Source organism: Parasteatoda tepidariorum, chromosome 6 (assembly GCF_043381705.1).
Source record: "Parasteatoda tepidariorum isolate YZ-2023 chromosome 6, CAS_Ptep_4.0, whole genome shotgun sequence".
NCBI lineage: Eukaryota > Metazoa > Arthropoda > Arachnida > Araneae > Theridiidae > Parasteatoda > Parasteatoda tepidariorum.
The window spans coordinates 43,954,033-43,970,504 of record NC_092209.1 but is presented as its reverse complement, the minus strand read 5'-3'; the positions used below and the strand labels follow the sequence as shown (position 1 = coordinate 43,970,504).

Genomic DNA, 16,472 nt, shown 5'->3' with positions numbered 1-16,472 from the left:
TGGTACAAGTACGCAATTTTTAATTTCAATACTAAAAAACTTTCATGATTTTTGAGACATTAGGCTTATCGACTTTGTTTTGTTTTTATTTCAATTAATGGAAAAAGCGTATAAGAAATAATACCTGACTAATCTAGATAAATGGAATGGTGCTACCCTACGATTGCCGGGGGGCATAGAAAGGTAAGCTTGATAAAGCGGCAAACAAGATACTATAATTAGCTTAAATGAAAACCTTTTTCTGTGGATCTAACATGTATTTGGGTTACATGGTGGAAAAAAACAAACAACAAGACCTTTCCATGGTTAGCTTGAATAGAGATTGTTAGTTTGGAAGAGAGCTTTGAACAAAATAGTTCGAAATGGAATTTTTGGTGCTAACTAGTAAAAAACACGCTTTTTAGTAACAGTTTAGCTTAGAGTTTCATATAGCTAGTTTTGGCCGTATATGCTTCTTTTCAATGTAAGCGTCAATTTATACTGAAAATGCAATAAAATGTTTCTAAAGCAGTTTTTTGTTCAATTGCGAAAAAATAAAAAGGAGTTTTTTATTTTTAAAATAAACTAAGAGGCTCCCTTCGCCAACACTCGTGGTTGCTTCGCATTCAAAAAAAAAAAAATAAATAAATAAAAAATTCCTTCTTAAAAATAAACATTTTTCCAAAAATTTTTTGAGCAACAATTGGAAATGGCTTTCATCTCTTTTAAACATTTTATATTTTATTGAACGCACACTGAAGAGCCGACGCAATTCTGAGTTCACGATTTTTTAAATGTTCAACTCCGTTACCTTGTAATTATGAATCCAATCCAGAAGACAATTGGATTCCTGGATAAAGCATCAGAGCAAATTAGTCATCGCGGAGGATTTTTTGATGGAACTAGCCCGAATTTGCGTTATATCGACAGGAAAAACCTTCCCAGTTAACCAGAAGGAAAGAGATTCTACTTTATAATCCGTCTACCACTGAGAGTATTTTACGTCAGCATTGTGGTTGGTGCGATCCGGAAGCCAGTCACCGCTGTGATACAAACCTCGGTCACCTAATTGAGAGGCGAACACTCTGTAGAACACGCCTTAGTAATTTCAAGTTTCAAAGTCTTGTACTAAAACAAAATAAAATGTAACATAACGTTGTGACGTAAGGCGAAACCTTGGCCAAAGGATACTCTGAGAAGGCCTTTCCATTTCCCTTCTAACCTTCAGTAAGAGTTCGTCCCGAATAGGGACGAAATAATATGTATGTATATAAGGGCGAAACAATATGTAACTGAACGTTAAGACACGGTGCCCATCAGATCACCGAAGTCAAGCATCACTGGCTGCAGTCAGTGTGCAGCCTCGTTAAACTGTGCTACCGTAAAGTGCTCGACTTCGCGTGCAGGTCGTTGGGCTACCGAAGCGGGGGTGCCATCCCCTCTGCAGAGGATCAAAGAGAGGGTGATGGCGTGTCTTCGGATCATCCTCAGGGATGTTTCCCAGACCGTCGCCAATAGCCCATTGTGCAGCTCAATTGCGACGTAAATGAACAACAACAACAACAATGTAACTGAAAGTTAGGTACCTAAAACGGCCGTCGGTGACGTCAGACTTTACTTCATATAGGGAGTGATTTATAATTTTGTTTGCTATTACTTTCAACAACAAGTCAAGCGCGAGCTTGTGATAATAAGATCTCGAAAAAGAAATATTTTTCCACAACAAGGGATAAATAATCGTAGTTCAAACAAATAAATAAAATGCAGAAAAAAATGGGTAGGGAATAAAATTGCAATGACTTTCGAACAAATTGGAATTACGAAAAAACTTGTTTTAAATATAAATGTCCCTTTTCAGCATGTCAAATTTCAACTCTGTAGTTGCATTTCAAAGGCAGAAATCAGCTTGCATGATATTTTTGCAAGTTTAACAGTTGATCATTCTCAAACAAATGGTCGAATCTCAAATGTTTTTTTATCCCATCATACTTTTCTACAGACGTTCGTAAATTCAAGTTCTTGAGACTGCGAAATAATATATGTCTATTAAAATACCAATTACTATTTCAGTTTGATTATCAAGAAGCTGATGAAATACACGGATTTCCAAAACTACAATTATTTTTAAATGAACAGTTTTAAGGTTACCATAAATCTGAATATGGTTGTGTCGATTATAAATGTGTGTTATCCGGCACTGGTATCCGATATTGGATCTTGAATTGAAACTAAAAACCGAATCCTGTTACCGGTAACGAATTTTATGTCTAGAGGCTTTAAGATTAGCTAGATTTTTTGAAGATTTTCTTCTTAGTTGCCACAAACCTGCAATTGGTCGCAATTATGATGCAGGCTTTAATTTATTTTAAAGTTTGTTGCCTTAACTTTAGAAGAAAAAAAATTCAGAATTATTATTATTTTATTAAAGAAAATGCTTTACCGGAGAGCGGCTCGTTAAATGCTGCAAGATAGAAATTTTTTTACCCGGTAGCGGGCACTGAAATTCTCTTACCAACTCCGGGTGAATGGCGGGTTTTCGGTACATCCCTCGTACAAACAACTTCTTAAAAGCTGTTTTTCGAAGTTCTGTCGCTAAGGAAAATTTAAAAAAAACATAGTTTAAGTACTTTACACTTGAAGCGATGAAATCATTTTAAACTACACTGGTTATCATAAATTAAGGAAAATTCACAAAAATCGCGATAACTCTTTAAATTACACATGGAATTTTATGAAACTTACCCACAATATACAACACATAGTAAGGTATTAAACAACATAAAAAGAAATTATCAGACATTAATAGTAGTATAGAAATTAGCACATGTATAAAATAAACAAATTGGAAGTATCGGTTTGCAATAGAAAAAGTACCTTTAATATGGAATATGATTGCCTCTAGAAGCAATACAGCACAAACAGCGATGTGTGATGCTTTCAATTATGCGGTCTATCAGTTCAATAGGAAGTGAGAGCCATTGCTCTTGTAAAGCAGTTGCAAGCGTGGCAAGGGTCTGAGGGGGCGGATTGATGGCAGATACACGCCTCCCTAGAGCATCCCAAACGTGCTCGATAGGATTCAAGTCCGGGGATCGAGCTGGCCACTCCATGCGAGTAATTGTTTCCTGTTGAAGATAATCATCAACAATGCGAGCTCTGTGTGGTCTTGCATTATCGTCCTGTAACAGGAAGCAATCACCAATTGCCCCGGCATATGGGCGCACATAAGCATCAAGGATGTTGTCTCGATAAACCTGAGCATTCACGGTTCCCCTTGGAAAGACATGGAGGTATGTGCGCCCTCCTAAGGATATGCCTCCCCAAACACAGACACTGCCTCTTCCGTATGCATCTCTTTCACGGATGTTTGATGGATGATAACGGGTCCCAGGTTCTCTCCATATCAAATAACGTCTACTGTCACTTTCTAGACTAAACCTGGACTCATCCGTAAAGAGAACAGGCCTCCATTGATCTGACGTCCAGTGGACATGTTGTCGGGCCCACTGCAAACGGTCTCTCCTATGGCGTGATGTGAGCGGCACGCAAATGGCTGGTCGTCTCGCATACAGACCACCTTCGTGGAGCCTTCTGCGCACAGTTGACGTTGACACCAACCTTCCGGTGGCTGCAGCAAGAGAGGATCTAAGATGTGTCGGAGTAGCGGTTCTATTCCTGCGTGCACTTAATGTCAAATATCGGTCATCGGCACTGGTCGTAACAGTTGGCCGTCCTTGACTGAACCTCCTAGATGCCGAATCTGTGGTTTGAAATTGCCTCCAAAGTCTATGAACCACAGATGGACTCACATTTAGCCATCTGGCCACTTCTGATTGACTCTGCCCTGCCTCTAGTCTCCCGATGGCTCTCCATCGTAGTTCTTCAGGCAAATGATGCCTAGAGGTCATTATTACGAATTGGCTATCTCAGATTTTCAATGTCGCAATCACAGTAAAATTTGTGTGCTTTCTCTCAAACTTGGACTTTTATGCTCCAGGCAGATGACGTAAGCCGAGTGCAGCGCCACTAATTTGCATATTGCAATTTTACTCAGCTACTCTTAGTGGACAACATATGCAAATTTTGCACGGTTTGGCTTACTTTTGAAAGAGTTATCGCTATTTTTGTGATTTTTCCTTAATTTATGATAACCAGTGTATATCTATGTGAAATATCGCCTTGAAGAATTATCTTTAGAACAGACAAATAACTTCATTTTAAAAGTTACTAAAAAATTTCAAAAATCACCAGTTTGGTGAAATTTTTCAACCTAGATGAAAATTATCAAAATCACTGCCTTATTCTCAGTTTTTGCGAATTTTTATGATCCGAGGTAATGCAGCAATGGAGTAAGTTTCTTAAATATTAAAAAATTAGACCACGAAAGTTTTTAATTTTCGCAAAACTGTGGTTTTTCTTCATAGTGACGTTTTGCGCCATTTTCAAAATAACCGCAGACAGCGTTGTCTTTAGATAGGCTAAACTTCACCTAACAGTCATGAGTAGATAACAGTTGCAAACTCACAGCAGTTATAAAAATAGCATATTATTCGCGAAAAAGCGTCATTTCATATTACGACTTCTTTTTGGTCTTACTTGGCATTTAAATCGGAATCAGTGTTGAGTGTGGCATTAATAAAAGATATATGGTTCGTCTTTGGGATGCGCTTTATTATTTCTTAATTTTTAAAAAAAAATTTAAATAAAGCTACTTTATGTAGTTCTGTAAAAAATGTATGACCTTTGGAACGATAATATTTGATTATATATTAGTATTACATAATAGTCTCTATGAAAGTGAAACATGGACACTAAGCAGACACTCAGCGTACTCTTGTTGTTTTTGAAAGGAAAATCCTTAGAAATATTTTTGGCCCAGTACAGGAAAGAGGCTGTTGGCGAATCAGATACAACTTTGAATTATATAGACTCTATCGACAGCCACAGATAGTGCAGGTCATCCGAAGCAATAGATTAAGATGGCTTGGCCATATCTGGAGAGGTCCAGAAAATAATGCAGTCCGAATCACGCCACCTTTAAAAATCCTTCGGGACCTCGGGCCAGAGGAAGACCTCCAACTAGATGGCTGGATGACACTGCTAAAGATCTAAAATTATTGAAGATAAACAATTGGAAAAAAGTCGCCATGGACAGGATGCGTTGGAGGCTACGTGTGGTTGAGGCAGCCAAGGCCTGTAAGGGGTTGTCGTGCTGAAGAAGAAGATTATATAATAGTATTATGATTTTTGTGTTCAGAACATCATAAATTATTTTTCGAAGACAATTATTATTTATTTCGTAAAAGGAATTGAACAATCGAAATGTCGAATAAATTTGATATTTCAACTCAAAAACTTAGAAAGATAGTTTTATTTTCATGTTTTTGCTTTATTTACATAGAAAATTTAATTTTCTCCCTTAGCCTATATGTAAAATGTGTAGAATAATTTTAAAGACTAAAGTTTAAAAAATAAGTTATGAGCTAAAAAATGGATTATTTAGTGAAACTAAGGGAAAAAATTTATTATTAAAGTGTCCCTTATAAAGTTAAAAAAAATCTTCAGGCTTTCCTTTATAAAACTTGTCATTCTGTCCTTAAAATCAAGTACCTAATCTTAAAAATGACGTTTTAAAAATTTAATTTTTAAAATGTCAATTGTAGGTAGTATAAAATTTTTATTGTAAAATTTGATATTCTATTATCATCTTAGAAAATGCTAGACGCGTTGATTAGAAATCTTTTTGAAGACAAATTTTTATAGAAAATATTTGTAACTTAAAAGCATTAACATCAGTGAAATTAATTTTTAAGGCAGTTTTTCGATGACTGCGTCGTAATATGAAATGACGCTTTTTTTGTGAATAATATGCTATTTTTTTTAACTGCTGTGAGTTTGAAACTGCTACTCGTGACTGTTTGATCAAGTTTAGCCTATCTAAAGTCAGCGCTGTCTACGATAATTTTGAAAATGGCGCAAAACGTCATTATGAAAAGAAGTCATAGTTTTGAGAAAATGAAAAGCGTTTGCTGTCCAGTTTTTTAATATTTATAAACTTACTCGAATGCGCATTACCTGGGCTCATAAAAATTTGAAAAAACTGGGAATCAGGCAATACAGAGCCAATAATTAATACGTGCCAATGATTTTTTCTTCCAACTTTGGCTGATCCTCCCATGCCACTTCGCGATCTGGTCGGACAATTCCCGAAATCAAGAAAAGATCGGACATTGGCCAGCCAATTTACAGCTTTCTTAGCGATTTCGCCGGCCAATTCGCGAAGTGGCCGAATTCGGGCTTTGGCCGTAACATATACACTAACGAGCACTGTATATAAATGCTTGCATGAATGAGTAAAAAAAGTTGAATATTTAGATGCTTACATACATTGTTATTACATAGTATGTCCGTATTTACGTACATTGTATGTGCAAGTATACGTGCAATGTATAAATTATGTGTACATGCATGCATAAGTAGTACACACAATGTATATTAGTATGCATGCATGCACATGTACATACAATATATGCAAGTATGTAAGCAAGCGTACGTATGTGTGTTTAGATGCATATACAGTGTACCTATGTACATAATGTACGCATACACATAAATGTATATGTGTGTATATAAAAATGCACGTACATAAGTACTTATATATGTACGTTTATACGTACTTACATATACGTACGTTTTTACGTAGGTAGGTAGATCTACGAATGTTTTTACGTACGTACGTACATGTACGTTTGTACATACGTTCATATACGTTCGTACAAATGCGTGCGTATATTTGCATATGCAAAACACGTACAAAAGTATATATACAATACGTATGTTCACACAATGTACTTACGTATGCACTATATAATAGCGATGTATATACGTCAGTTACCTCATACAACGTACATCCGACATACATAAAAGAGTTGGTCGTCGATTACAGTAATCGATTACAACTATTTAATCAGCTACTTTTAATAGTAATCACTATTTTCATTGTATGTATTTACGTATGCACAATATATGTGAGCACAATTATGCATACACTGCGTATACATGTATTGTACACATGTACCTACATACATTAGACATGCATTTTTTGTAATTATGTGCATACATGCATTATACATATGTGCATACATATATTATACATGTGTGCATACATATATTGGACATATATATGTTTTGCTCATATGTGGATACAGGTTTGTCCAATGTATGTATATATGTACAATATATGTATATCTAAGTATATAATGATTACTACTAACGACTCAAGCAAATTAAATGACAAAAGAAAATATTTAAAATCAATTGTCAGTTTTTAATTGTTCTATATCATTTTAAAAATATTTGTATAAAATAATCCTTTTCAAGTATTTTTATAAAATTTTCGAGCCTTCAAATTTACTTTTATATAACATAATGCATAGTTCAGAGAAATGATTACATGTCAAAAAAAGCGTTTAACTTTTTAAGTTGAAATTATATTTATAGGAATTTAAAATAAGATTATCGTTTGCTTTCAAAAAGGATAAGAAATTGAGTTTTAAAGATAATAGAACAAATTTTAAAATTAACTTAAATAACTAAACTGTTATAAACTTCTTTTTAACACAACTAATTAAAAGAACACATAAAACAATAATGTTACTCTGAATTAAGTTAAAATAACATAAAAATAAATATTCATACTTGTCTTAGTTTTATGGTAAAACTCCTTATATAAGACGTTAAAGAGCAAACATGTTTTGCATCTTGGTCCGTGGAAAGACTACGTACATACATTGCAAATACATATATTTCTTGTTCATGCACACATTTATACAATATATATACGTAACGTACATCCTTACATTGTATATACACACGTAAAATGCAAGTACTATATACAAACATTTCTGTACATACATATGTACACTCATACATTACATACGCATGTTTTGACTATGTACATAGATTTGTGCGTACATATACTTGCATACAAAACACGTACAAACCATATATGTCTGTACAGTAATTTTATAAGCATAAATATATGTACATGTATCGTATGTACAACCAAGCTCTTACGTAACAATGCACGCACATACCTATATTCATACTATGAATGTACTGGCGCGTATCTATACATACATAAATATATTGTCTCTACATGCTTACATACAAAGTAACATAGATGTTTACATATGTATTATAAGCAAAATTATGTCTGTATAATGTACGTTCAACAAATAACGTTTGTGCATACATACGTACATTGTCTTTACATCTGTGCATTCGTACATATATGTTATATGCATACGAACGTACATACATGTATATGCATACTTACAAATATTGTATGAGTTTAAAATATATCTATGTATGAGCAATTGTACGCATGCTACATATACATACATACGTCTACATACATATGAGCTTACATGCATTGCTCGTACATTAATAAATTGTATTTATATACGTACGTTCATTCTACGCTCTTAAAAATATGTTAACTCATACATATACGTACATACAAACTGAATAAGAATAATTCTGCAATAGTAATTACTTGTAATCATATATTTTAATTACATGTACTCGCAATTACTTGCAATCACGATTGCATGTAATCATGATTACATATATATATTTTGATTACTCAATCATGATCACCAGTAATCGTTTCTTAGTGTAATTACAAGTAACCACAATATAATCTTATTCGGGTATTTATGTATGTATTTCCGTAGGTAATTCTATGTTCAAAAGTTTTCAATTAATAAACCAAACAATAGTAAACTAAACAATTTATTTACATATACAATTTATGCAATGTTTTAAATGTATTTAATTACCTACATCTACAATCCCTATTGCAATGTAATCCAACCCACTTGAAATTATGATTACATCTAATCGTGTTGTAATCATATACATCACAATTACTTGAATTTAAGATTACTTGTAATAGTTAGATTATGATAACTTGCAGTTATGATTTCTTGTAATTTTACTGTATGATTACAATTAGTCATGATAAATTGCAATCCAAGGGCTTGATTATTTGTATTATTTGTAATTCTGATTATCTGTAATAACTTTTTACTGTGATTATAAATAATCACAACCACTTGCAATGAGAAATAATAATTATTTGCTACAGTGATTACTGATTACTTGCAATCACGATTATTACAAGTGGTTGATTAGTAAGCAATCATCATCTATAATTAATTACATTTTTAATCGATTACTGTAATCGACGCGCAACTTGTAATGAAAATGACATAATCTTTGCATTTTTCTCTGGTTATTTAAGATTTTAATCTGAAAAATTAGTTATGACTAAAGAATTTATTCACCAATCATTATTCAAAAATTTGCATGATGAATAATGAATAATGACTAAATTTGCATATGAATAATTATTCAGAAAAAATTTATTCTGATTAAATTTAGTCAGGAATAAAATTATCGTGAATGATGCCAATCACTGGTATATACACACATACATACATATAAACATTTCGCTTCATTTATATAGATTATGCTTAATCAACGTATGCAATTGAAATACTATTCAAAATTAAAGACTTAAGCATTAAAGTGTTATTCTGTTATTATAATAGCTAGTTTGCATAATATTATTGCGTAAATGTTTTATGATAAACATGTTTAATAACCATTTTACAATTTTTAAACTTTAAATAAGTTTATTTCGTTTTTAATAAGAAATAATTATTTTTATAATAGATTCTATGCAAAAGTGTGTTTAATCAACCTATGCAATTAAATTATTGTTCAAAATTAAGGGTTTAAAACTTAAAGTGTTGTTCCTATATTATAATGATGGCATGACAATATTATTATGTAAATTATGATAAAGGATTTTTAATAACTATTCTATAATTTTTTAACTGTAAACAAATTTATTTTTTAATAAGTTGTAATTATTATTTTTTTAAAAATAGTCAACGTTTGCAATTAAAAATAATTAATACGAAACAATTATTTTAAATTGTAAAACAATAATAAAAACTAACTTCTCGCATTATTTCTAAGCAATTTCTATGACGAGTTTTTATAGTAAAATAAATTAAAATTTATTATAACTGAGAGAAATTATTAAACTAAAACTTTTAATTGATAGAATCCGAATTAGCAGCTATTACAATGAAAACATGTTTTTTTTTATTATAATAATTTTAAATTTTAATTATCAAGTTTATTATTAGGAATAAAAGTTTATTATCAAGATTAAAAAACAAAAGAGCAGCAATCAGGGGTTTCTGCGCGAAGCGAGATAAGGATAGAGCCTGCTAGTTATTTTTTGATAGTGGAACTCAAAAAACTTTTTTTTTAATGATAAACACATGAAAGGAAACGAAGATTGAGTAGTTAAATAAATAAAACTTATTTTCTTTTCATACTAATTACAAATTTAAAAGAAATTATTTAATCTCATCTTCATGCATATTATATTTATTACACTGAATTTTCTTTTTATGAAAATGAATAATAATTACGGAAAACTAATTCTCCCAGAAAGTCACTATCTCATCTTCTCCAGGGGGTTATTTCATATCCCTTCGAAAATTAACCAATTTTCCATTCTACCGTAAAAGGAATAACAACGTTATAGTGTGGGAGCGCTGTTGTTCCCTTTTACCCATTTCCCCCCGACCTTCCATCGGGTAGGTAAAAAGGACCAGCCGGCGAGTGAAGCAGTTGTCCGCCATGTTAGTGTGAAGTAAAGTTGAGAAGGAAAAACGTTCTTTTCCATCGTTTAGTCTCAAAACTAATATAGCAAACCGGATATCTGTCGTCTCTATGATGAAGCCAATAATACCCATTGTTTAAGAACAGCAGAATGTCTATAAAAGACGATACGATTTCGAACGGGGGTGTTTGTTTGCGGTTATAATGTATGTAGGAATTGTCAATACTGCGCCTTGACAAGCGGTGTTAGGCCGCCTGCGGGCAACCTCTTTCGGCGGCGATTCGTTTTCCTGCTCCGGTACTATTTAAGATTATCGGCGAACGAAACAATTAAAGTTCGTTGATTAATATAAAAATATAATATAGCTGTATTTTTATGTGTATTGTGATAAAGTATCTTTGAAATCAATAATTTGTACGCATTGAAAATAAGGAAAGGAAAATGTTTCGATCGTCTGCTTCAATAATATTAAGCCTAAATAATAGCAACTGAACTACATCTGTTATTGTTGACATCTGCGAGTTGAATTATCGTCTGCTCCTCGGATTTCGGAGTTTAAGTGTTTTGTGCTACTTCTTGTTTCATAATTGTTGTGCGTTTCTTATCCTTCTATTCTCTATTGCGATGAAATTGTTAATTAAAAGGATTCTATGGTGGATTCATTACACGGATAAAGTTAGAAGACTAAATTCAAGTGTAAAAACGAACGGAAAAATGTTTACTTAGTGTTTACATACTAGTCAAATAAATTAATTAACAATGTCGGGTCACTCCCCCGAAGAGAGGATTAGAGAACTTGAACAAATGTTTTTAGGGGGGCCAATAATTGCTAATGGCAAGAGTTTCAGCATTGAAACATTGCTGGACGTTTTATTAGTATTATATGACGAGTGCTGTAATTCAACGCTTCGGAGAGAAAAAACAGTCTCAACTTTTATTGAAAATGGTGAGTTAGTTATTTCTCTATTAATTGTTATCATATCTTTATATTTTTGTTATAATATTTCCGAAATGACGTATTGATGAGTCATTCTTTAATATATGATGTAATCGAAACTTGCGATCGATGTGAATTTGTTTCTTTGGATTATTTTATATATTAATTCTTCAAACTTATTTTTAGGACCTTTTTATTTATTTATTTTATTTTCCTAACGAATAAGAACACAACTTAAAAGTTATAATGTATGAGGAATCTATAATGTTTTATATTTCCCTTATTAATTCGAGAGAAGTTTATATACATATGAAATGTATTTAAGGTGGTACAAGTAACAAATATTATCTTTGTTACTTATGTAATTTTATTTGTTTTAAATTTTATTAATTATAATCTCTTTTTTTTCTAATATGAGGGTTCTAGTTTTAGAGCCATGTTCTAAATATTTTTTTATGAAAATAATCCGTGCATGTTAATAAAATTTAGTTACATGCATATAAATGGAAGACTTAATTAAAGGAGCGTAAAATTAAGTATTTTTTACAGTTAAAAAAATTTATTAACTGTTTAAAGTAAATTATTTTAAATTATTCCAACTATTGTATTTGGATCGGATGTAATGTTTAAGGACAGAAATGTGGAAATCAGCAATACAATGCCTAATTAAAAACGATGTTGCATATCCAAAAAAAAAAAAAAAAAAAAAAAAAAAAAAAAAAAAAAAAAAAANTGATCTCAAAAAAAAAAAAAAAAAGAAAAGAAAAAAAATAGCTAAATTACAGGGTGTTACAGATTAAATTATAGGGACGCCCCGATAACGTGAGACCCGTGCTCATCTAAAAAAGCAAACTCGAAATCAAATTAGTTTATAAGTGTTTTTTTTTTTTTAAATGAAAACTTTTTTCTACTCAATTTTTTCTACATATAGCAGTATTTGTTCATTTGTTTTGGAGTTTCAAAACTAAACTTATCAACATAATTAAAAAATAAAAATAAAAATGCAATTAAAATTTGTATTAATTGAATCAAATATGGGAAATTTTGAATTTTAATGACTGCAATGTATTGTTAAATTGTAAAACTTTAACTTCAAGAAACTAAAACTAAAAAATAATTATTAGTTTTACTTGATTCAATTTGTAATTTTTTCAAGCAATTCTGTAAGTAGAAAATCCTTCTATCAGGTTTATGATTAACTGTTTTATTAAGTGGGGGAAATCGATCGATATTGTATATTTTTGAAGCTAATGAAGTTTTTTAATCAGGTAACATAATGAAATGTGTTAAAATTTAAAATTTGTTTTCAAATTTCGCTGATTTTACATATTATTCTCAGGAGTATAGTATCGTTCCTAAAATGTGTCTTAATGTATTTTATTTTATTAAAAATCAAAAGCTTTAAATAAATAACTAGGAAACATTTTCAAAAATTCGGTTTTTAAAGAATTATTTGCTGAAAAACTGTTCTTATAATTTAATATTTTTTTTAAGCTAAATTATGGCACTTCTAGGGTTGCAATTAAGTAAAATTTTGTAAGTTGTTCAGAATTTTTAAAACTAATTTCAAATTTCTTACGGAAAAAAATACGGAGTTCTTATTTAATTTTTAGGTTATTCTTTAAACAACTATTATTCTTTAAACAGTTTACATTGATGTGTGAAAGAAGAGTTAAAGATCGAGATGCTCATTTAAGAAAATAGTATGTTCTTCATATTATTTTTCATCTTTATTGTATGGATATAGAGTGTTGCCAGAAAAAAAATTGTATTGCGTTGCTCTTAAAAAAAAAAAAAAAAAAAAAATTCCAATTCTTTTAAAATATTCAGTAGTATTTCATCAAATAGCACTTTTTTTATTCATTTTTATTGATTTTAATGTCAGATAATCTTTAACTTTATGATTGTCAGAAAATTTTTTAGTTGTATTTTTACCTTTAGATGTTTCATTTAGAGCCAGTTGACGTTTTATATGCAGTGTTACCTGATTGGTTCCTCGCGATTTTAAAATCAAATTTGGGCTACTCATTATATTTTAAACTCCAAAAACTTTAAAAATACGTTACTTTTTTTATATTTATTAAAATCGAATTTTTTTAAATTTTATATATATTACTTTTTCTTTTTTAATTAAATTATTAGGACTGGTTTTCGTTCCTTTCAATTGAAAAATAATTTTAAAAACTCTTCAGCTTTTTAACCTTAAAAATATCATATTTTTTGTATAAAAATGTTTTCCACACTATATAAGAAATCGAATCCGCCGTAGTCTTGCGTTCTCGATTTGTTTTGCTACTCGCGGAATTCATTCTTGTTGCCATTCACGTTTCTGAGTGTAGAAGAGTTTATTTTTGTTGCTATTCACGTTTCTGAAGGGTTTATTTTTGTTGCTATTCACGTTTCTGAGTGTAGAAGAGTTTATTTTTGTTGCTATTCACGTTTCTGAGTGTAGAAGGGTTTATTTTTGTTGCAATTCACGTTTCTGAGTGTAGAAGAGTTTATTTTTGTTGCTATTCACGTTTCTAAGTGTAGAAGGGTTTATTTTTGTTGCTATTCACGTTTCTGAGTGTGGAAACATAAAATTTGTTAGATATATCTAGTAGAATGCACGGGGAGTTATAGGGCAAAATTAACGGTCACCAACGGCCACAAAGCAACTATGTATAACAAATAACGTTAAAAAATTATCTACCTGTCACCATCTAATCTTTACCTTATGAGTTGAAAATGCACTCCATGCGCAATTAATTTATTATTTTGAAATAAGTATGGAATTATTATGAATATTTTATTATATTCTGAAAAAATTACTTTTTTTAATGCTTGTTTCTCAAAACTTTTCTTCGTTTTATAAAAGAATCTTGTAGTGTTCATCATATGTTGAGAAATGCTTTAAAAAAAAGAAATGCCTTACATTATTAATATCAACCGTTTTTTTCTCAAAAAGATAAACGCTACACCGTTAAAAATGCTGCAACTGGTCAGTAAAAAAGATTCATATTTTTGTCCTGTAGAAATAAAATATTACTACAAATTGATGGTCTTCTAAGAAAAGTGGTCCTCTTTTAAATATACAATTTAATTGTTTTTATCAGTTTGGTACTTGATGGTACAGAATCACACTGGATGCGAAAAATTCGCATTCAGTGAGATTGCTTCTTAAAGCAATATTGTTCGGCTTGCCAACGGTCTCTAGTGAAAATCACTTTAATCTGATTTATAACTAATGTAAATCTGATTTAATAAGATATGTTGAATCTGACAATTTTTTTTTTATCGCGATTCGTTGAAGTTAGAAATAAATTATATTTTCCGATTTTTGGTTCAAGTGAGGTCAGGGTTCAAGTAAAAATCAGAGAATAATAAAGAAGTACAAATCTTGTTTTATTAGATTTTTGTCAAAAATGATGACATTTATTTAAGCGACTTCGTGATTAAATATATTTATTAGGAATTATTAATCACATTGGTGAATACAAATTTATTTAAATATATTTTATTTTGAAATAATATAAATTTTTCTTAGATCCTTCAGTTTAACTGGTTTGAAAGCGCATGCTATTTCATGTTTGCATTTTCTGCCAAAAATTTAACACGGATTAATGAGATTATTTGTTGCATGTATTCTCCTTTATTCTCATATTTTTTTCTTGAAATTTTATGTATTTTTTATAATTAAATTTGGAGTTCATTAAAATTGGGAGCAATAAAATAATCTGTTTGTATTGAAATAAAAAAAGGACAAAAAAAAATCTGTTATAAACGTTGAGAATGACAATCAGAGAAAGACATTTTTTATGGCTGAATTCGGTTTTCTTTGTTTTGAAATCGAAAAGTTAAATGACTTCCTAATTTATGAAATATATTTATGTCAAAGCTTTTTATTTTATTTTGTTATTTCTCTTTTAACTGATATTTTGCTTAAATAGTTTTGTAAAGATGACCAAAATTTGTATTAAATTAATAATGGATATTTAATTGGATACTAATGTAGCTACATGCTTCAAAACTCATTACGGGTCAAAAAACTAGGGTTCCGCTGGACTAGAAGACTGCGATTGTATTTCTATGGATTAGACACACTTGATTGCTTAGCAGTCATTTTTTCTTTCTTGATAAACAGATTGTTACATTAAAATGAAAAATCATTCAATTAAAAGATCCCAAAATGTTTTATTGTATTTACTCAGATTTAGTTCTGTTGAAATAAAATGTAAACCCAAACATTTTACTCGGTTACCATTGCTATTTCATCTACAATTTTGTTTTTTAAATTCCTGTTTAAGTTTTTTTAACTATGAAAACTCGTTGAATGTTTTTCTCCAAGTAGATTATTTAGTATTAATTCATAAAGTTAACATCCAATATACTTTTTTCCCCTTCTTTTTGCAATTTAGTATGCTTTATTTTAATTACTCTTCGTTGCTGTAACTGTTGACGCAGTTTTACATAAAGCTTTTTATAAAAAAGTAAGTATAATTTTGTTACTGAAAATGGCTCTTAAGTTATGCACTGTTTTAAATATGTTTACCATGAAATGTTTTGCGATATGTAATTTCATAGAATTATGTTATACCTTAGATTTATACCTTTAATTTATAATAATTAAAATAAAAGTAAAAGGTTTTATTATTCATATTATTCAAATATAAATAGTATTTAAATTTTCAGACCTCACTTATTTGTCCAAAAAACAAAGGGTATTTTTGTACTCCGATATTAAAGGACATTAAAGAAAGTAGAACAAAAATCTCTATTAGAGCACAGATAACGTAATTAACAGAAACAGTTAATAGTTTGGGTACAAGTACCATCATCACTGTTGAGACTCATAAGTCTCTGTCTCAG

General features: G+C 30.5%; 2 protein-coding genes across 17 annotated transcripts in view; one reads left to right on the top strand and one right to left on the bottom strand.

The window, feature by feature from the left end:
- The window catches only part of LOC107451799 (RuvB-like helicase 2 rept), a 164,504-nt gene that overhangs the window by 62,424 nt on the left and 85,608 nt on the right, over window positions 1-16,472 (bottom strand). The gene's annotated exons all lie outside the window — the stretch shown is intronic.
- The window catches only part of LOC107451792 (serine/threonine-protein kinase Genghis Khan), a 282,204-nt gene continuing 276,366 nt past the window's right edge, over window positions 10,635-16,472 (top strand). For 8 of the 16 annotated variants that reach the window (XM_071182285.1, XM_071182278.1, XM_071182281.1 and 5 more), the window contains exon 1: window positions 10,650-11,633. In XM_071182285.1, the coding sequence (XP_071038386.1) occupies window positions 11,447-11,633 (187 nt within the window). In that variant the 5' untranslated portion in view covers window positions 10,650-11,446. Of the gene's footprint in view, window positions 11,634-16,472 lie in introns of all 16 variants that reach the window. The other 8 variants (XM_071182284.1, XM_071182277.1, XM_071182279.1 and 5 more) reach the window with 3 other exon arrangements.